General features: G+C 53.5%; 6 protein-coding genes across 6 annotated transcripts; 2 read left to right on the top strand and 4 right to left on the bottom strand.

Annotated features, from left to right (window-relative positions):
• Positions 1-408: 408 nt before the first annotated feature.
• Positions 409-1,834, bottom strand: ACET3X_009673 (uncharacterized protein). Its single transcript, XM_069455814.1, has 3 exons — positions 1,722-1,834; positions 1,399-1,672; positions 409-1,351 (listed from the first exon to the last, which is right to left on the bottom strand). Exons 1-3 carry the CDS (start codon positions 1,804-1,806, stop codon positions 511-513), a joined length of 1,200 nt encoding a protein of 399 aa, XP_069302506.1. The 5' UTR covers positions 1,807-1,834; the 3' UTR covers positions 409-510.
• An 872-nt stretch (positions 1,835-2,706) lies between these two features.
• Positions 2,707-3,988, bottom strand: ACET3X_009672 (uncharacterized protein; the record flags this gene model as incomplete). The annotated part of the gene is made up of 5 exons (XM_069455813.1): positions 2,707-3,056; positions 3,126-3,193; positions 3,245-3,633; positions 3,681-3,785; positions 3,839-3,988. The coding sequence occupies 5 exons, from the start codon at positions 3,986-3,988 to the stop codon at positions 2,707-2,709; spliced, it is 1,062 nt and encodes a 353-aa protein (XP_069302505.1).
• A 3,134-nt stretch (positions 3,989-7,122) lies between these two features.
• ACET3X_009671 (uncharacterized protein) lies at positions 7,123-10,943 on the top strand (the record flags this gene model as incomplete). Its single annotated transcript, XM_069455812.1, has 7 exons — positions 7,123-7,561; positions 7,617-7,883; positions 7,931-8,908; positions 8,959-10,108; positions 10,159-10,360; positions 10,410-10,815; positions 10,882-10,943. 7 exons carry the CDS (start codon positions 7,123-7,125, stop codon positions 10,941-10,943), a joined length of 3,504 nt encoding a protein of 1,167 aa, XP_069302504.1.
• Positions 10,944-11,345: 402 nt separating this feature from the next.
• ACET3X_009670 (uncharacterized protein) lies at positions 11,346-13,493 on the bottom strand (the record flags this gene model as incomplete). Its single annotated transcript, XM_069455811.1, has 1 exon — positions 11,346-13,493. One exon carries the CDS (start codon positions 13,491-13,493, stop codon positions 11,346-11,348), a length of 2,148 nt encoding a protein of 715 aa, XP_069302503.1.
• Positions 13,494-13,795: 302 nt separating this feature from the next.
• On the top strand, positions 13,796-15,118 carry ACET3X_009669 (uncharacterized protein; the record flags this gene model as incomplete). Its single annotated transcript, XM_069455810.1, has 1 exon — positions 13,796-15,118. One exon carries the CDS (start codon positions 13,796-13,798, stop codon positions 15,116-15,118), a length of 1,323 nt encoding a protein of 440 aa, XP_069302502.1.
• Positions 15,119-18,812: 3,694 nt separating this feature from the next.
• Positions 18,813-20,494, bottom strand: ACET3X_009668 (uncharacterized protein). The gene has a single exon (XM_069455808.1). It carries the CDS (start codon positions 20,198-20,200, stop codon positions 19,274-19,276), a length of 927 nt encoding a protein of 308 aa, XP_069302501.1. The 5' UTR covers positions 20,201-20,494; the 3' UTR covers positions 18,813-19,273.
• Positions 20,495-21,892: the final 1,398 nt, after the last annotated feature.

Genomic DNA, 21,892 nt, shown 5'->3' with positions numbered 1-21,892 from the left:
AGAGTGAGAGGCCTTGAACAGAAAGCCGACGAGACCATCAGGCTATATAGAGATGCCACTGCACCTCTGTAGGCAACAGGCGCTAGGCAAGCAGCCTAGGCGTGCATATATGTCGAGTCTATAATGCGGGGGCCGCCCTACGGGTGTGCTACGTTTTACCGGAGGTTAGGTAAAGCTTACCAATGATATCACTACGCGTTGAAACACAAGTGGATAGTTTGGCAACGAAGTATTGGAGGCATACTGGATAAACAACATCATGTTCAAGCGATGCGTCGCTGTTTGAAACCTAGAGTTTATAGCCGTAGATTCGGGATGCTTCAAGACCTTTGAGTATGGCACGTTAAGAGAATGGGAGAGTTCATGCTGTGGATAGAAGGAATCAGAGCTTGTCCAGCTGCGAAGTGACATGGTGACCTCCTATCGATAAGTGCACGGACCGACCGACCCCTCTCTCGACCATACCGTACCTATCCTCGACCACTCAACCTTCATCTAATATATTCTGACTCATGAGGCTGCAACCTTCTCATACATTGCTCTCTGAAACAGCTCGTGTAGCTTCAGTATACTCGGGCTCATTGGTGGTATGACCTGGCAGAACGCCACGCCACAGACCCCAGCTTCGAAATCGAGATACCAGGTCATGCTCGGTACGCCTCCCCAGAAGATGGTCCCAGGGTTCATGCGTCCTTGTTCGCCCTGTTCAACAATCATGCCAGCGAACGACCATTGCTTCTCGATATCCGTTGGCAGACACATGCCGAGATACTGCGTATGCAGCGGTGAACTCTTGAGGTAGTTGTTGAACTCTTGTTTGCACTTCTCATCACACTGTGGCTTGAAGAGCTCCGTCCAGGAATCTTCCCCTAATAGCTTGGGATCACGCCTTAGAACAGACTGAAGGAAGGTAAAGTAGGCTTCAGCGCTCGCAAAGGCACCAGCACCTCCCAGGCAATCGGTGGCACCGAACAGGACGTCGAAACCACTAGCATCCGCCACTGGTCCTTCACCCTGATCATTTAGTGTGCTGAGAGTCGCCGTCCGATCTGCCATGTCGGGTCTCTTCTTTGGGTAGAAGGTGATGTCTTGTATGCCCAGTGGCGTCCAAATCTTCTCTTTCATGAAAGCATCAAGTGTCATCCCGGACACTTTCTCGACGAGTTTACCCGCCCAATCTGACCCGGCACCATATCTGAAACTGGTACCTGGCTCGTACAGAAGCGGCAGAGTGGACTTTTCTTCTACAGTCGGTCCACACCAAGGGGTCTCTCCGCGACTTGCACGCCACTTCATCAGATCAGGATTGAACCAGTCATACTCATGGCCGTTCGTGTGACTGAGTAGCATCCTGCCTTGGTCAGATGGCAATCAGCTAACAGAATGGTGCAAATTTACCTCAGGGTAATCGGCGTGGTATTGGGCACAGTGACTGCCTCATTCTTTTGATCGTCGAAACTGGTCATGATGCCGTACTTTCCAATACTGGGCAGATGTTTGGCTACGTCTTCATCGAGCGTAATGAGCCCTTCCTCGACGCATTTCAAGGCTGCCACGGCGGTCATGAGCTTCGTCATTGATGCGATGGCGCATATAGTATCAAGTTGGAAAGGGCGTGTTGAGCCCTCTGCAATTGACTGAACGCCTTTTGCACCCGAGTAGAGGATCTTGCCTGCTCTATCGTCAGATACTATTCACATAAGTCGCGTGCCATTACACACCATCTTTGTCGCCTGCGAGTAGAGCATATCCGGGAAGGATTTTGTCTTCAATGGCTTTATCGTACGCCTTTTCAAATTCTGTCATCCTGGCTATGCTTTGATCTGTGTGCTCGTCAACTGCGAGCATGAGAGACGATCTCAAAGGCGATCTTATATCCACAATCGTATGGTCGCGGATATCATAGGCATTGTAGAGTACACTCTAGATCGCGTGCATGCTGACTGCATGCCGCGATGGTAAGACCTGTTACGATTCAGCCAGCCAATGAGTGCTTGGCTGATGACGAGGCGACTTTATTCTCATTCTTCTGAGGACTATGCTTCATACGAGGATTCAGCTCCGTTTAGCTCATGTACTGTACTTCGATTCCAGGTGCATGCACCGAAGCTTACACGAGATACATTGGGGCTACGACGGGTACAGTACCCTGTCTATACATCAGCCGGGCAACGCATCCGACGACACCTGCGACCTCCTGCATAGTCGTAGCACGCTCTCAACTCTCGTACGAATAATTATTCCTTAGTTGTGCAGCTTGTGTCAAGTTCGCCGATCCTTGACAGAAAAAACCAGACAGGTTAGCTGTGCGGAAGGCTAAGGCCCCCTGCCCAGTTTTTTTTGTGGAGGAAATGTCATCGTAAGCTCGGGAGAAGACAATCCCGGGGCCGCCCTTCCGTAACACGCCAAGCGCGTTAGATATTCCGTGTCTCTACCCACTGCGCTTGCGACTTGTTATTTTTGACGATTGTTCACTTTTGTTTTCGTTCAGTCGCAGCTCCAGTGTGGGTAACGCGTTTGGCATTACCAGAGAGCCTCGCTATCCGCGCACAAATACATGTTCTTTGCCGCGCTTTAGCTTGCATCCTCATGCCGTGAAGGAATACCAACCTTATCCTGATTTTTGCCCATCATAAAGGGATGTTATTAAATGCGCTCGTTAGCTTTAGTCAAGTTGTTTTGTGGATGCAGCGTTGCCTTCGAGCCCTAGTCTTTCACCGCGCTGGATCGTTGCTCCACGCTTCTGGTAACCTGGATACCTCCTCCCTTCACAGGCAATATGTATTCTTCACTCCCAACAGTACTTTGCCCATGCACCATATTCACCATCTGACCATCCTCGAGGGCTACCCACTCCTCATCTCTTCCGCTCAATCGACTCTTTATAATCGGACGTTTCGCATAGCCTGCTGCAGGTGTGTGTTGAGGATTGGTGCCACCGCTGCTTCCGAGTTTGAGTACGCGTTGGAGGAGTGGGCGAAGTGTGGCAACGCATCCTACAATCATGCCAACGCCATTCTCGGCGTAACCCCACAGGATCACCTTCGATACACCATCTGGTGAGGAGGTCAGTTCTTTATCCGGTGATTATGACAAGGGGACCACAGAGAGTGGAGATCACTTACGAAGGTAATCGGTCGAGTTCGTGAGATTCACAGTATACACCAGGCGGATGCATGCTGAGAGACTTGCTCTGTGGCGCATTAGACGGCGATCGTGTTCCCAAGAGATAAGCGAAACTTACAAGGCACCGAGGCCGAGAATGACACCGACCGAAAGCTTAGCATTACGGTTCAACTGTACGTTCCAGAGCAGCGGTATAGGCAAGAGCGCGCAAAACCAATCCGTCGCAATGTTAACAGCAGTCGTCGCGTAGTATATATCCGCCAGTGTTTGCGCTGGGTTGCATTTCCCACCAGGGGTCGAAGTATCCCAAGCGTACGACACCGGAGCGCACTGGAAAATGATGTACAGCATCGCAACTAAGTTCATGACAATGAACATGGCCGAAACGGCGTATAGGCTGTAGATGTAGGTGATTCTTCGAGATGCAATGCGGATGAGCATGAATGTAATGCTCATCTTTATAGGGATGATGGCAGCACAATAGAATACCTCGAAAAAGAAGAAGAACTTTGTGGGTTAGCAAGTAGAGATATCGGCACTGGCGAGAAGCTTACCTCCATTCCTTGGACCTTTTCTTGCTCATTGAGCCTGGAGTCGTGGACTCCAACTCCACTGAAAGCACCCCCTATGCATGCTATCGTCAAGCCTGTAAAGGGGACCTATATTACCATAAGTTGGGCTGTCCAGAATGACGACCTAGATGTTTACTTACAGTGGCAGCTGTCATGCTCCAGTCATCCAAGCCCCAAGCATTGTTGTGTAGTCTTGTATAGACTCGCAACCCGAAAAGAGTAAAAGCGATTACTGTCAGCGCGATGACCGAGGCAGCGAGTTCAGGAGCATTGTCGCCGTAGTAGGTCATAGTGATGCCCTAACGCTGACAGCCGCAATGTGGGGGATGAATGAAAGGGATATAAAAGAATGATTCATGCGAGAAAGGAACCGCTAGGTGAGAAACTTGTGGAAACACATCGGGGTGTAATGTAAAGACGCATGCGCTTTAGGACATTACGATCAGTTCTGAAGCAGACATAATCGGAGGGAACAAGCCGAACTGGTTTCAAGAAGGGAAAGAATTGGACGCATATCAACCTGTTGTCGGTGATCTCCCGGGTATCCCTAGTATCCACCCCAGGCCAACGAATAACCTGGCAGTTGTGTTGTGCACAAGCCGTCGGAAAGACCCACGCAGGACGAATTTTCATCGCCTTCTGGCATAGCTCCTGGGGCGGTTTCTAGGGTGCCGCTGGGAGGAACGGCGAGCCTCACCCGAGGTTTATTCCCGTCTCGAGGTTAGACACATATGGCGTGGGTCGCCTGAAGATGTAACCGGTGAAGCTGGCACGGCTGGACCAATTGCTCGGTGCCATTGCGTGTCTGGCTCCTGAACGGCTCTTGTAGCTGGACCCTGAAGGATGCGAGGATTCGAGAGCACGCTTCGCGTACTTCGTGTCCATGGAATGGCCCTGTTGAAGCGTAGGGATATTGGCATTCTGATACAGCGTGCCGTGCGGGCTTCATCAAACTGTGATCCTGCGAAGTTACTTGCCGCGGTACCAAGAGAACATTATCCGAGAAGATCGTCATTCTCTATATTGTAGCTTCGCTGCTATATGGCCGTGCTCAGCGTGCTGTGAGGCTCCTAGCCGCGACGGCTGATGAGCTCGTTGTCGGTAGGGGATACGGGTAGCGCAGGTCGCCGGCGAACCTGCGGTAGTCGAGGCTCGCTTGAGAATGCTCCGCAAAAGGCCCGAATCACGTACCTTGTACCTTGAGTCAACGACTTCAACCGCTGCGCGCGTACATTGGAAACGACTAGTGAAGACGGGCGGGTGGAAGGGGCCCATAAAGGATAGCAGAAAGCATGGGGAAGAGACGCGCATAAGATGATTACCTTGGACCCCTTGAATGGCTCGGGGCACTCATTCTCAGTGGAGCGCGTTGACCGAGCTTCTCGAGGCATGCCGTCTCGTGCGAGGAAGGCAAGAGTGCATGTGCCAACGTCATATCGAACAGCGGCGCATGTATGGTATAGCAATGCCGGCGGTGGGGGCGAAAAGTCAGTGTGCTGTTTCCTTCCGTCCCCAACAGACGCGATTTCCTGTGACGTAAACTTATGGCGCTACTCAGGCACAGGCTTCCCCTGATCCTGCGAAATGACTGCCGGATGGTTCTCTCATCTCTACTCATCTTTACACATGGTAGATCCAATTTACGCATATAGGTGTCAGAAGTGTCACCACAGTTCACATTATGTGCATTGGAGGCCCTCGGGCGCTTTTTGCATCTATCTCCACACCGTATAGTTGATCCCCGAGTTTGGCGACCGACATATCGACAGGCTACTTCTGTAGTACGCTCCAAATAATCTCCCACGTCCTCTGGATCCGACGGAAACGAACACTATTGGTGCCTCTGGGTTAAGCTATGCGTCTAATCCAGTAATGCCTTTGGTTGGTGGGCTTGAGACCAATATCAGATGGGATTGTCCAGAGTATGATTCTTCGATTGTCGACTGTATCCGACTAGCAATATCATGGGGAATCGGTTCGAAACTAGCCTATTGGAATTTGGTTGCCTACACCGGGTTAATTCTTCCTGGCATATGCCTCCAGCGTCCATGATTGGGCCACTTGCTGCGGATTTCATGCATCTGAGGGTTGAGTATTCCCCTCCTGACGTAGTAACCTTTGAGGCGTGACTCGCAAGTCAACCAGGACACTTGACTCTCTCGTCAGTCGCGCTGGTTCCGTACGCTGTAGCCTGGAGAATGACCAAGTTTCTGCATCTGTTGCAAGTTTCCGTTGCTGGCTCAGTATCTGCTACAGCATATAGTCTTGCAAGTACTTTGCTACTCTGACTAGCTGCCAACGGCAAGCCCCGGGTTGTCATGCACACATACACAGTAGACTGGTTCCACCGGTTAACAGCAGGAGTAGTCGGCAGTAACCGTAGATGGATGGGAGTGGGCAAAAGATGCGGGTGCGGGAAAAGCAGTATGTCGAGGGCTAGGCCCACATGTCAAGCTAGTATCGAAATAAGCAAGGAAGACGCATAGTGGACGTGAGCGAACTCATGGGGTAATGCTGAAGAAAAGCGATTGAGATGGGTGCAAAGAGCAAGGATCCTTGTCGAGGCCAGATTGGGGCTGAGGTTCGACGCGTGATGCCTGTTCCGGTGGGATTGAAGTTTCAGAGGGTGGTGCAAAGGGTGATGGGGAAAGGTTTGGGTGCAAACAAGCCTGGCACAATCCGATCAGGTAGCACATGTCAGGGCGTCGGTGCCCAATCGGGCGGGCGTCATGCGCGCACTTGGCGTCAACAAAGATAAGAACTCGGGACGCGGTCGTGGAGAAGCAGGAGGGGAGGGTACATACTGTAAGATGAGTGATCTGAGGGCAAATAGCGCCTGATGCATGGCTGGCGGGCTTTGTGAGACGGGTGTTGTGGTCACCCCGCCATGCCGCCCTGCTGTTAGTCTTTTTTCCCCACCAAGGTTCTGCCACGCCCAAGGCCCAGGCGGTCGCGCTGTCACAACCTCTGTCCCTTGGCCCAGTCACCCGCCCGACGCAGCCAGACAGCACCCGTGGGCTCTTTTGTTGTTGTTTTAATAGCCAGCGGCACTTTGCCCTTTGCCGACGCCACTCGACGAAGAGAGGGGGGGTGGAAAGGTGAAGTGGGGCTCCGCTAAGCCACCCTATGCGTGAGCTAAATCGCTGTTCGCCCAACGACATCACCACAGCACGACGACGTCTCCGCCATTGGCGCCTGCCTCGAACACCTACGCGACCCCTCCGCCGCCGCCGACCAGGACGCGTTGCAACGGCTGTTTCTCGCGCGCACAAAGCAGCTCTCCTTACGTGACGGGCGTCTCCCCGAGCGCCGTCGATCCCAGGTAGCCTGCCTCGCCGGGCACGTTTGTCACGCCGTCGCCTCTGTCGGTGAAGAAATCTCCTGACGCCCGTGTTCGCCCCCAGTCCAGCACACGCCCCTCGCCATGGCAAACGTCGACGAGACCGTTGCCAATGTGCAGCGCAAAATCGACCGTGAGCGGGCCCTCATCAACGCCGCCAATGCCATGCGCCAGTCGACCAACAACCCGGCCGTGCTCTCCCGTCTCGATGGACAGATCAAGGACGGCCGCCGGAACATCGACTACTTCGAGTCCAAGCTGCGGGACCTGGACGTGCAGCGAACGTCGACGGGCATGGAGAACATGAGTCTGCAGCCCGGCAGCCGTGGCTCCAACAACCCGATCACCCCTCCCCCGAAAGACGGGTGGAACGGGTACATGCAGCAGGACCAGGGCGGCTACGGAGGCCCCCAAAGCCAGTACAGCCAGCTCAGCGGAGGAGAAGCACTGCAGCCTCCTCGCGCGCCTTATGCTCCGCCAGCCCCCGGCACGCCCAACAAGCGGCCCAACTACAGCAAGCTGGGTACATATACACATCCATCTCGTGCGACGGTGCCGTGTTTTGCTAACTCGCGCAGACCTCATCAAATATGACACCCCGCATCTCGGCCCCCGCATCCAGCTCATGCTGTCCCAGCTCGAATTCAAGCTCAGCGTCGAAAAGCAGTACAAGGACGGAATCGAGAAAATGGTGCGCTTGTACCAGATGGAAGGCGACCGCAAGAGCAAGCAAGATGCAGAGGCCAAGCGTATCGAGAGCAACCAGAAGATCCAGCTGTTGAAGCACTCGTTGAAGCGCTACGAGGATCTCCATGTCGACATCGAGGGCGATGCTGGCGGCGATGGTAAGCTCCAGCTAGACTGACTGCGGCTACATACTAATCATGCCCAGACGACAGCTTAAACATCCCAAGTCAAAGAAAACCTTTGAGCGGTCAGCTCTCCCTACGCGTACACGCCGTCGCCGATGTCGACCACGCAGCCACTGGGCGCTTTAGTCGAGGCCCAGAAACTTTTGTCAACATCAAGGTCGAAGACGCAATCAAGGGCCGCACAAAGCCCACAAGGAACGACCGCTGGACAGACGAAGTCCACGACTTTGCCATTGACAAGGCCAACGAAATCGAAATCACTGTATACGACAAGACGGGCGACCATCTTCTGCCCATTGGCATGCTTTGGGTCCGCATCTCAGACATTGCCGAGGAAATGCGAAGGAAGAAGATTGAGACGGAGCTTGCAAACTCCGGCTGGGTGGCTGCCGACAAGATGGGAGGCGCAGTTGGCATTCAGCCCGACATGCAGTTCCAACCGCCACCGGGACAGAACTTTGCGGGCGCCGGTGCTGGCCCTGGAGGTGCCCCAGGTGTTGCGAGACCGCAGGGTGGTCCGCAGCCTCAAACTGGCCCCATTTTGATTGACGACTGGTTCTCGCTAGAGCCGGTAGGTCGAATCCACCTTACCATGTCCTTTGCCAAGAACACCGGCAACAAGCAGCCCTTCGATCTTGGTCTTGGTCGCAAAGGTGCCGTTCGTCAGCGCAAAGAGGATGTCGTCGAGCAATATGGCCACAAGTTTGTCCAGCAGCAGTTCTACAACGTCATGCGCTGTGCTCTTTGTGGAGAATTCCTCAAGTATGCCGCCGGCATGCAATGCTCAGACTGTAACTACACCTGTCACAAGAAGTGTTACCCCAAGGTTGTCACCAAGTGTATCACTCAGTCCAACGCCGAAACCGATCCAGACGAGGCCAAGCTCAACCATCGCATTCCTCATCGCTTTGAGAACTTTTCCAACATGGGTGCCAACTGGTGCTGTCACTGCGGTTACGTCCTTCCCCTCGGTCGCAAGCAAACCAAAAAGTGCAATGGTGAGTGATTCCACTATCTCGATTTGCAAACCTCACTAACGATCGTTCAGAATGTGGTCTCACCTGTCACGCGCACTGCGTCCACTTTGTACCCGACTTCTGTGGCATGTCGATGGAGGTGGCTAATCAGATTCTGATGGAAATCAAAAAGGCGAAAAGAGGCCAATCATCGTCAGGCCCAAGTATGAGCCAACGAACCCTACGAGAGAAGCCGTCAAAACCTCTGCCACCAGCGCAACCACAATCACCCGGCCACCCTGGACAGGAGCAGGCACAGTCCGACAGGTACTCTTACGGTAAAGAACAGATGAGTCCTCCACCCGGCCCTCCTCGACAACAGTCCTATCCTACATCAGCAGCGTCGATCGATGCAGCACGGGCCTCTTTCTCTACGTCTGGATCTTCTGCCGCTCCCACATCGCCTACTGCAAGTTCGCGACCCTCATCAGGCCCACGCACTCAGTCTTCCGTGGCTGCGGCTGCAGCCGCGATGAACAAGACTGCAGCTCAGCCTGCCTACGGTCGCAGTAACACCGACTACCAGCCACAGAGCGGAAGATCATCAGGTAGCGGATACCCAGCAGACCAGCGCGTACCACAGCAACAAGCTCCTCAACCAGCTACCTACGATCCATCGGCCTATGCAAACATCCCCAACTACCCACCGAGCCATCAACAACCTGCACCGATGCCGTCTTACCCACAAAAGTCTTCATACCCGCTACCACAACAACCGCCACAGGCACAACAGCAGCCTCCGCAGCAGAAGACGCAAGAACCTCCAGCGCCTGCGAAACAACCTCCATCCGCGGTGATAGAAGCACCAGGAAAGAAGGTCACGCCTGCAGCGAACACACAAGGAACTGGAAAGAGGATAGGCTTGGACCACTTCAACTTCCTCGCGGTCTTGGGTAAGGGTAATTTTGGAAAGGTCATGTTGGCAGAGACGAAGAGCACCAAGCAGCTTTACGCTATCAAAGTCCTGAAGAAGGAGTTTATCATCGAGAACGACGAAGTGGAGAGCACGCGTTCAGAGAAGCGAGTCTTCTTGATTGCCAACAAGGAGAGGCACCCATTCCTACTGAGTCTGCACGCCTGTTTCCAGACTGAGACTCGTGTGTACTTCGTCATGGAGTACATCAGCGGTGGTGATTTGATGTTGCATATTCAGAGAGGCCAATTCGGCACAAAGCGTGCACAGTATGTGTAACAAAACGACAAGACAGGACTCGTTGCTAACCATGGTACAGGTTCTATGCGGCCGAGGTTTGCCTCGCACTGAAGTACTTCCATGAGAACGGTGTCATTTACCGAGATCTTAAATTGGATAACATTCTGCTCACTCTAGATGGTCACATCAAGATTGGCGATTACGGCTTGTGCAAGGAAGAGATGTGGTACGGATCGACTACCAGTACCTTCTGCGGTACTCCCGAATTCATGGCACCCGAGGTAGGTCACACGCTTCAGTATACCAAAGAGCTGCTAACACAATCTGTAGATTCTCCTCGACAAGAAGTACGGCCGTGCAGTCGACTGGTGGGCTTTTGGTGTCCTTATCTACCAAATGCTTCTCCAGCAATCGCCCTTCCGTGGTGAGGACGAAGACGAAATCTACGACGCCATTCTTGCCGACGAACCACTCTACCCCATCCACATGCCGCGCGATTCTGTGTCAATCCTCCAGAAATTGCTCACCCGTGAGCCTGAGATGCGTCTCGGATCCGGGCCAACCGACGCGCAAGAGATCATGTCCCATGCTTTCTTCAGGAACATTAATTGGGACGACATTTACCACAAGAGAGTACAGCCACCGTTTACGCCGCAGATTACAAGCCCGACGGATACTAGCAACTTTGATACCGAGTTTACGAGTGTCACGCCTGTGCTTACACCCGTGCAATCTGGTACGTTGACGCCGTACCCACCGCTAGTTTCTGTGTATATGTGCTTTTACTAATTGACGTGTTTAGTGCTTTCGCAAGCCATGCAGGAAGAATTCCGTGGCTTCTCGTACTCGGCTGATTTTGCCTAAGCTTGCCTTGCCTTACATTTGATACCCTAGGCTTCGTTTGGGAAAATGGGTTGTTCCTTTTGCTTTTGTGTTAGCGTGCTCAACAACTGCCTTGGCGGCGAATGGGCGGTGGGAAGGGGTGCACCAGTAGGTATCGTTGTTAGCATCAAAAGTGCAGTGTGCTAGTGTAATAACGTCTCGAGTGAACGGAAGAAGGGTATAATCACGCATGGATATGTTCGGTTCGATAAGGACTTGTGTATTGGTGTGGTTTAGTGTAGAGCGAGATATTTAGGGAGTGAACGAGTGAGCGGTGATCCAGCAAGGGCAACCGAGATTACAGGATAGACGAAACAAACTCCTTTGATCTGGTGTCGTGCTTTATTTCTAGCAATCGAGCTTCAAGTAGAGGACTTGGTATATTCATTGACCCTCAGTAAGCACCCTCGTCCAGTCAAACTTTCTCCACTGCTTCCTCCAGCCTTCCAACCTCCTGTCCCCCTTGACCCATCTCCCCTGCCTCTTAACAACCTCGACGTCTATATCCAGCATACCTCCCAAGACCTCTCTAGCAAACAAATCGCCCCTGGGCCAGGCTCTCTCGTCTTCAACAATATGTCCCAGCCCACCATCAAGCTCGAACCAAACGTGGAAATACGGCATCTCCTTTGCCAAACTCCGGCGGAAAGCCTGTTTGCCCAAGCCCTCGCGACTCGCCTTTTGCGTATTGATAAGCGGTTTATGCTGCGTCCAGTCGCTGGCCTGTTCCAGGATGGCTTCCTTGAAGAAAGCAGGTGCCGTATCACCTAGCTCAAAGGGAATAGGTACAGCATTGAGAGCCGCATGACCTTTTCTGCCAGGAAAAGCAGCGTTTTCGTAAAAGACGACGTCACGACCTTGTTCGTGGTACATGCGCGTGAGGCACTTCATAAAGTTGCGCAGTTCCTCCCACTCGTCGTCGTCGCATTCAAGGAGGTTGGTGCGGTGTTGGATGGGGACTATGACGGCGCCGCCAGAGCTAATCTCAGGTTCGGTGGGGAGGGTCAGGAAGACGCGTGTTGCCAAGCTGACGATGGGAGCGACGGGTGGTTGTGGGGGGGATTTGTCTTCATGGTGACACAACGGGCAGGAATCGAGTATCTTGTTCATCCTGGTGTAGTCTTGGATTGCGGCGTTGCGGAGGTTGATTGAGGATTTGGGGGCACGGGTAGCGAGTTTGGTAGCGTTTTCGTCAATGTAGTCGAGGTCGTTGTCGAATTTTGAGTCTTTTGCTATCTTTTCGGCGAGGATGGCGCCTTCGCCGCCTGCTTGGTTCTTGGTGCGGCGTTCCTGTCGGACCATGTCGTCGATGGACATGTCTTCGTTTTCTTTGACGAGACCACGCTCAGTGCCGCGTTTGTTGGTCAGGGCTATGACTTCTCCTTGACGGCCGCCAGCTAACATGCGGTTGTCCATGGCGTTCAGTACGACGACGTCGCGATCTTTGGAAGTTGAAGTGTTGGCCAGGGCGGCGTTGTACTCGGCTTCTAGCTGCGCTGCTTCAGGGGCTTTCTTCATCTTCGCCTTCATCATCTGGGCTTTCAGCCTGTTAAACTCGGTCTGGCTGAGCATAACGGTGTTGGTTGTCGGCCGAGGATCTTGTACTATTTCGCCCTGTGGTATTTCTGAAGGCTCGTGCGACTCGCGAGACTGTCTGTGGATGCCTGCCTTGAGTTTCCGTTCTTCGAAGAGCTCGCCAGATGGCTTCTCTTTACCAACATAGTCTTTGCCATACATCTTTCTGCGGTCCAACTCAATCTCCTCTTCGCGCGCCTCATCAAAGTCTCGTAGGTCGCCGTACTTTTCCATTGCTATTTCTTCCACGCTTCGCCCTGATTCCTCGGCGTTTCGGTAGATGCCCTTCAGTTTCGTCATACGCCATTGTGCGCCCGAGTCGCCAAACGTATAGCTGACTTGTCTTTGCGCAGGCTCTTCAGCAGCGGTTTCTTGGCCGTTGGGATCCGCCAAACCACGGTTTAATTCTGCGTGATGTATCTTGAGCGCGGGCTGTGCCTCGTCAGACGCCTTGACGTATGTAGCCTTCTCCTCTCTCTTCTTCCGCTGCACGTAGTCGACGTCCATGGATGACGGCGCCTTCATCCAGTCGTCGCGTTGCAGATCTGCCGTCGCAGCATCCTGGAGCTGTTGGTCGAGAATGTCGTCGTCTGGCGGCGCATAGTCTTTCCTATGGGTATCTTCATCTGCAGAAGACTCGTCTTCCTCGTAGCGTCGCGACTTGCGCTTTCGCGTCAATCGGTCTTCCTCGTCACTTGACGCGGGTTCCTTGTGCTTCCGTCGCGACCGGCTATCCTTGTCATCTCCTTCTTTCCTCTTCCGCCGTGCGCGCTCTTCTGACGTCTCTCGGTGGTGTCGCGATCGCTTGTGGCGGTGGTCTCGGTCGTCGTGGTCATGATGGCGCGATGAACGATGTTTGTGGTGGTGCCTGTCGCGACTTCTGCTTCGATCGCGCTTTTTCCTTTCGTCCTTCTTTTTGCTCTGCGCGAGTTCTTTTTCAAAATCTTCCAGGCCCATGTTCGCGACGGTTTTATGTCGATTGGTGTTGATAAGGTCGAGGCGCGTGAAGAAAGTTTGGAGATAGATTCGGAGCTAGGGCCTGACATCACCGCGGCGGATTCCCTAGCGTGTCCGCCCCGCCTAAGAATTTCTGGACGACTCCAACTAAACAATCCACACTCACCGACGTTGCTCTGCCTGACGCTGATTGCAAGATACCGCCAGTGCACTCTCCATCTACCGCCGCCATCCCGCCACGAATCCTCCCTGCCCTGGCCTCCACTCCCTGTTCACATCCAAATACGCATACGCCATCCGCAATGTCCTCCGCAAAGGCTCCAGAGGGCTCGGCGCCTGTCGCCAACCCCAATACACCCGTTTCGATAGTCTGCGTGGGCATGGCTGGCAGTGGCAAGACAACTTTCATGCAGCGTCTTGTCTCACACCTCTACACCCACCCCGATCCAACCCAAAGTGAACCCTCCGTCTCCAAGTCATCTCCGACTCCGCCGTACATTATCAACCTCGACCCTGCCGTTCACCATGTCCCATTCACGCCCAACATCGACATTAGAGACAGCGTCAACTACAAGGAGGTTATGAAGCAGTTCAACCTAGGACCCAACGGCGGCATCTTGACAAGCTTGAACTTGTTCAGCACAAAGATCGACCAGGTCATTGGTCTGCTGGAAAAGCGAACACAGCCGCCGCCGCCAGCAAAGGAGCCAGAGCAGAGCACGGTCGACTTCATGACGAGTGGAGGCAAGGACAAGCAAACAGCACCAGCTCAACAACCACAAGTCAAGCACATCCTAGTGGACACGCCAGGACAGATCGAGGTCTTTGTTTGGTCGGCAAGTGGTGAGATTCTACTCTCAAGTTTAGCCAGCACATTTCCCACTGTCATCGCATACATTATCGACACACCGCGCACAACCAGCACAAGCACCTTCATGTCCAACATGCTTTACGCCTGCTCCATTCTCTACAAGACAAAGCTGCCCATGATCCTTGTCTTCAACAAGACCGACGCGCAAGATGCCCAATTCGCCAAAGATTGGATGACCGACTTTGAGGCCTTCCAGGCCGCCCTGCGTAACGAGGAAGAGGGAGGTAGCTTTGGCGGCGAAGGCGTGGGTGGAGGAAGTGGATACATGGGTAGTCTACTGAACAGCATGTCACTGGTTCTCGAGGAATTCTACAAGCACCTCAGTGTTGTTGGTGTCAGTGCTATGACCGGAGACGGAATGGATGAATTCTTCAAGGGTGTGCAGGAGAAGAAGGAAGAGTTTGAGCGCGATTACAAACCCGAGCTTGAGCGACGTCGGGCGGAGAGGGAACAAGAAAAGAAGGCAACACGTGAGCGTGAGTTGGACAAGATGATGAAGGACATGAAGGTTGGAGGCGCGGGCACAAAACCAAAGAGCAAGACGCGAAAAGAAGAGCCAGAGACGGTTAGCGATGCGGAAAACTCAGACGAAGCCGGCATGGTGGAAGACCTAGACTACGAGGATGAGATGGACTCAGATGACCCAGAGAACGGCCTGAAGGAGCGATACAGGCAGGCTGTCCAGGATCGCGGGGTCGACCAGAACGAGGATCATAGCTTCGCACGATACGTCAACATGGCAAAATTCTCATGAGAAACGCAACCAACAATGCAAAGATACCCGACGCCATCTACGATGAAATGGTTGGGCCTTCACCTTGCACGATAGGCGGCCTCGTCTCTAGACTTCTGCTTCATGTCGGAAAGAGATGCGGGCACTTACATGTAAGACGACGAAGAGACATGTTGTTGAGGGGATTGCGGGCGACGTGCATTCGTTGATGGACCGCAGCGAGACGCGGTGTCAGTGTTTCGCATAACAACACGACTTTTGCACAGGCATGCGTACTGAGCTCTTTTCCACACACGCATATCGACGCCAAAACTAGTTCGACACGTACAAATTGGTTGTTTTACCACCACATTGTGTTCTCTCGCCACCATGGCTTCATTATACCCTCACGTTGTCATTGCTGTCTTGGTTACAACGCGCGGGGATGCGCTTGTTTTACCGGAAGAGATGAGAGTCGGGAAGCGAAGGTTACACAACAGTGCATGCAGGGGAGACAAAGAAGGGTACCGAGACGATAATTCGCCATGTAGAAGAGGGTATAATTAGTTACACCTGTCAGTTGTCAGCGCGATGCATGCGTAGTGTGTAATACAAATCCAGTATCTGTTCTGTATGCCTTTGGCAGAACTGATTTCAGTGATACTTGTGTGCTCGCTTTTTCCACGCGATCTGGTTGGCCTATAGGCGTGGACCAAGGCCTTTTCGTGTCAATGTCTTGGGAAAGTCTGGACAGAGTGATTCACTTCAAGGTAATGTTATGCAGCATGGTGAAGGATCTGTTACCGAACTCGATTGATCAAAGAGGGAAGACCAGAAACACGCTAAATATTTAGCTACACCTGGTCTTACATTGTATCCTCGAATATATATGCTGTGATGTGTCGTGACCCACGTATAATATCGTGCCCCACGAATGGACATATCCCCTGGGCGCGACATGGCTTGTGTGAAGATGTAGCCATATAGTAGCAACAGCGACACGGATCGAGTCCCCGTCCAGGTCCTGGCTTGCAGGCCAGGACACTCCGTGACTTGCAGATTGTAAGATCGATTCGAGGAATGACAGGTTTGTGAATGCTTCACTGCTGGGTTCTGTTGAGATAAGGGTCTAGATTTATGCACTTGGCAGGGTTTGACATAGTCGTTGTACGTACGGGAAAAAGTTGTTTATTTGATAATGGAGTTGTTTATATTCGTACTCGTCCTTTTGTACCATATGGACATGTGCTTATCATCACCTCTTCAAGTACTGGTCCAGTGTATTTCTTATCATCTTTACCTTGAACCTAGAAGGTTTGCTTACAGCGACATGCTATCAATGTAGACAGGACAAAGAACCCCCCCAGCGAGATACTATGCAGGGCTTGCAGAAGGAAGAGGGCATTTTTGTGTTGTGAGACTGCACAACGTGGAACAAGGCCTTTTCTCCCGCCCACAATTTATGTGTGACGTGGGCACATGGCGTTCATCTGGTGCGACTGTTGTTAGAGCCGACAGTCTGGGTTCTTACAACGTCCTGTCTGATGGGCGTGTCAAAGAGAAACCGGGGAAGAGAAGAGACATGACGTTGCATGTAGCGTAGAGAAGGAAAAGCAGGGGATGCAAAGTCTATCCATGTCGCTGCTTGCTAGTAGCAATTGGATCGAATATGCTCTTTCCCAGCTCCAGCCTACCCTGATTCATCTTGAGCGACCCCATCTCAACGGACGCCTCCTCATCTTCCACGAGCCAGTAGACAGCGAGCGGGGAGTGCGGCAACACAGCCAGTATCCCCTCCCCAGATATACAGCAAATGTGAGGCTTGCATATAAGCCCGCTGTACAACATGCACAACATCACAAGACCCGAGTGTACCGCTCCCCACAAAACTCGCCAGACCATGCTGTCTCACTCATCTCGGGATCTGCAGGCAGATAAACGAACGTCTCACGACCTTGACAGTCACTGCATCCCGTCTTATCCTGCAGCAGGTTCGGCCCAATCCAACGCTGCCCTTTGCGCCCAAGGTCGTGCGGGGACAAGACATGGGCTGTAGGGCTGTTTCAAGGGCGCCCTGTCGTGCGAGTACCTGGAGACAGGAAGACATGGGTGAGTATGTACCACAAGGGTTTAGTGAGGCGTGTTGGGGGGTAGCGAGTCGGGTGGTACGACTTTACGAAAATGCGGTGTTTAGCGAATGCGTGGCTGTTGCGTGACCATACGGGGCGATAGCATAGATTTGCGAGTACGAAAGGACCGTGATAAATGCAGTAGGATGAGATCGAATGATTTGCTGACATGCATAAACAATCGCGGCAACTGCCATGGTACAACTACGAACAAAAGTGAATATTAGGCAGAAGGTGACCGAATAGTTGAAGAAGCTGAATCTGATTGATGGAGAGGCAAACCTTGTCGTTGTATTGTATAGCCGTAGCGTACCGCTACATTCGACAGCGCGAGAGGTGACATTGCGACGAACCTTATCGCACAGTTGGAAATCGTGGAACGAGTATCCCGTCTTGCAGCGGCAGGGCACGGACGAGGACAGCGGAAGCTTATAGTGACACCGAGCTCGGTCCCAGGTTTTTCGCAGCTATCCAGAAGATCCGCGTTGAACTCAAAACACAACCAGCCACAACATCGATCATCGAGTTGGAAACCCAATTTCTTTTCGTATCGCTGCAGGCGACATGGTTCTGAGGGAATGCCCTCTGCTGTCGCATATGCTCACCGCAGATCCGCAAACTTCCGTATGCACCACCGAAGATGCTTAGTACGAAACATGGAACGATGCAAAAAGAAATGGCAAAGGATTGCTGCTGATGCGGCTGTGATGTCATTCGGAGCATGTGCACACCAAATGGGTCTGTATGTCCGCCACGCACAGATTGCGATGCTGAGAGGCTGGCAGGTGAGCCGAGTGTTGATGCAGGCATGAAAAGCGCGATGCGGCGTCAAGTCGGATGTGGGGACCTCCCAAGGCGGAAGTCGCAACCCTGAGGGCCGTTTGCCATGCTGGAGGGCTCGCGACACCGAAAGCCGAGTCGAACAGGTCCCCTCAAAGCCAAGGACATGACTCCTCAGGATGTTGGGAATAAAGTCCCCGGAAAGTGACCTGTTGTTTGGATAGAGTTTGTCTGCGACAATTCCCGAGCCAATGGTGACATGTGGAGGAGCGTCCTTCCGATTCGGGGTATCCGGGCTGAGGGTTCGTGTGCAGATCGTCAAAGTTCGAGTCTAACCTCAAACAGGATCTGCAGGGTCATCAGCGTTGCGAAAGCCTTCATTAGTGGGTCATTAGCGCGTCGACGACCGATGTTTTCGCAGCTGTGAAAAGGTTGAGGAGCCGCTGTTGGACGACGCCCAGCTGACTAGGCGCCGCGGAGCATAAGGGAAACGAGATCCTGGGATAAGCTTTGCAGGTGGTTCTGCCAGCTAGTATGGCTGGGTAAGCAATCGTACCATGGTTGAAAAGCGGGCAATAGTGCGTTTGGCACAAGCTATGCCTTGACGGCGGGGGTCCAATCCACAGTTCGCGACCGTTTCCTGTCGTCACCATTGCATGTGGAAAGCCACAACAAGTCTTGTGCGCCTGGGAGAAATTGGAGATCGGCTGCGCTTTCCATGGTTCGCGCCTACCATTCAAGTCACGCAGGCGCATCACACAGGCGAACTTTGCACATTGCTCAGACAAGTGTGTAATGATTCTTTAGATTGTTTTTGTTTTGCAAGACCGCAGACTTGCATTATGTTGCCATTAAGAAAATCAAAGGTCGATGCACCTTTAGTAAGGGCGGGTATCCATGTTGCCGATTCCGGGCGCAAATCCCTATATTTGAATGTCATGCTCCACCTGCACTGCCCAATGGTGACGAGCTAGTGACAAGGCACAAGGAAACTGGCTGTAATCAGCCCATGTACCGAAGTAAATGCGGCCGATAGTATGTACAATGAAGAAAAAAAGAAAGGAAAAGAAAAGCGTGCGACGATGCGCACCACTCCCAAACGCCCAGTTCCGTTCGTAGCCATGGCGGCATGTGTCTATTATTCCGTCGGACTTTTTGGACTCCGTGATGTCGTCGTCGTAGCCGTAAGCGCCTAGCTCCAGAAATCCGGTGGTCTGGTGTAGCAGACCGAAGTAGTGATCAGAGATTTGATCGGATGAACCGTAAAAGTGAAGTATTAATCAACCAACTATGACTCAAACTTGCGCTTCTCGCCGCTTGCAGCTATGGCGAGCGCGTCCAAGCCGCCGTACTGGGTGGCGGCGGGGTTGTAGCTGTAGTTGACGGGGTCGGGGTACCGGGAGCTGGGAGAAAAGTCGATGAAGGCATCGGTCGACTGCACAGCCGGCGCCATGGAGAAGCCGGAGGGGCTGAGGGGAAGCGAGGGGTCAACCATGGAAAGCGATGACAAAGAGGGCATCGTCGACTGGAGGGGTGCCGGCTTGGGTCGCTTGGCCTGGTGTTTGGCCTTCTTGACGTCGCGGTCTGCGCCCTTGGCTGCATTACGGCCACTTTGGTGAGTGCGGCGATGCTGCTCCATGTTGTCCTTGCGGGTAAAGGCCTTGTTGCACTCTGGGCAAAAGGCATCCTTTTTGCCAGTGTGCTTCTTGGCGTGGCGGGCGGCGTGGCCCGAGGTGGTGAAGAAGTCGTTGCACTGGAACTGCTTAGCCATGGGGCAAGGGTAGCTGTTCTTCTTGGGTCGCGCATTCAGGGCGTTGGGGTCCTGGTGTTGCTCAGACAGCTGCTCGGGCCTGAAGTAGCCAGCCTGCGAGGCGCTGGGGTGGTAAGGTAGAGGGCCAGACTGGTGGTGCATGGGGAAGCCGAGATCCTTCTGGGGATGGAAGAAGCCATTCTGGGAGAAGACGGGCGAGTCCATGCCAGGCTCGTAGGCAAAGTCTGGGGTAATGGGCGAGGGCGTCTGCATGTTGGAGTCTGACGAGTCGCTGCGGACGAGGCGAGGTGGTGAGGGCTGGGGAGAAGAGGAGTAGCTGGAGGTCCGGGACTGGAGGGAAGGAGTGATGGAGGGAAGTCGGACAAGTTGAGGAGGAGGCGCCGGGCCGTCGTTTAGCAATGACACTCTGCGACCTGTCGAGTTCTTGCCGGACAAGGCGTCCATTTTGAGCAAACACGTGCCAGTGGGGGAATGCGACCAAAATTCGCAGTAGGAGCGCAGCGCAAGCACGTGAGAGTGAAGGCTGGGTGGTTGAGGCGCTTTATACAGAGTGATGTGAGGGTGATGTGGGAGCAGTCGGGCTGGTGACGTCGACACGACAGCGAGACTGATTGTTTGGGTGAGGGGGGAGAGGTTGTCGTGAGTGATTTGGGAGTGAGCTTACTGGAGCACCACACGAGAGATGCGGGACTGGGAGCAAGTTATATTGGGCAAGGCACAAGCAGGGCAGAAGCACAGGGTTCTCAGGTCCCAGGATCAGGGCACTATCAGGGACTGAGAATTGCATGCGTGGAGATGGGAAAGTGCAGTCCGCCCTAAGACGCTAGCGCCGCAGTGCAGTGGCAGGGGCCCCGGCGATCAGTCGTCGCGAGACGATGCGCTACTTAGTGGAAGGAAGAGCGACCAGGAAGCGGCATCAGTACATGGCAGGGCGGAACAGACGACCGCGGGCGCCCACTCCCACCCCCCAGTGGGTGATTGCAGTTGGGACGAAGCTTGTGCGGTCCTGCAATCGACATGGGTGCTGGGGGAGCAGCCATGAGTGCAGTAGCAAAAAAGAAAAGCGACGCAAGATTGGGCTGTCCAGGTAGTCCGCGCCAACCAGGAGAGATCGCGATCGTTCGTGATCGTGAGGGCAGTTTCAAGGAACTCTGCGACCTTCGGGCGCCAATGGCAAGAAACAGGCCCTGTGCCAGCTCACACCTCCGTCGGCCTACTTCCGGTGCTTGTCGGCGTCAAAGAGTCAGTTGTTTTGTTTGACGTTGTTGTCGCGCAGGGTGGCATAGCAATGTAGCCCAACTCTAAATCGTGCAATGCGGCGTGTTGTGTTGTTGTGTTGTAGCGCGCTTGAGATGCCGCGGTCATCATCATCATAATAATAATCATCATCAGTATCATCACCATGGCCATCAACTGCTGCCATGTATACCATACGCGCATCTGACGGGCTGTCACACACACACACACACACACACACACACAGCGGGCAGGCTTCCAACGTGCCCAGGGTCAGCGTCCCCCCATCTAGAGGCGCACTCGGTACTCGAAAAACGACGCGCCGGCATAACGTCGCTAGGTCTGATGTAATACAAAATCAGGGTCTTGTCCGCTAGTCGATCCCTGTCCGCCGTTCTGCTCTACCCGCGTTAGCACTAGCGCCCCCACTCGACGTTGAACAGTGATCGGGACAGCTGGTGGGGATCGGTCACTGTGCGCGTTCCGATGACGTCGTGCTGCCGCCTGCCCTCGTCTCCAGCCACAGCCCCTGGCGCTCTGTTTAGCGCCAAAAGCCCCATAGACTCCTCTGGCCAGACTCCTGACTTGGCCGCCGCCCTCGAAACGGCAGCCACGCAGCACTGACCGAGTTCCTCCATCGTGATTTTGCACCCCATCGACCTGATCTTCCCACCTTAGCCCGCCTCGTTGCTTTTCACTTTGCGCGGCCCTCACCCATCCGGTCCTTTTTTAACATCCTGATCGCGATCACTTTCTCCCCAAGCCCCAAAGCCCATCGTCGTTTTATGCAGGGCCCGCTCGACTCCCCCTTCACGCCGCCGATTGACCCGGCCTCCATCTGCTCTTACAAACGCTGATGTCACTCTGCCCCATACCGCACGCCGCGCATGCGGCACCCGT

Source organism: Alternaria dauci, chromosome 10 (genome assembly GCF_042100115.1).
Source record: "Alternaria dauci strain A2016 chromosome 10, whole genome shotgun sequence".
Lineage (NCBI taxonomy): Eukaryota > Fungi > Ascomycota > Dothideomycetes > Pleosporales > Pleosporaceae > Alternaria > Alternaria dauci.
Note: the sequence above shows the minus strand (reverse complement) of the source record. Positions and strands in the feature narration are given on the sequence as shown.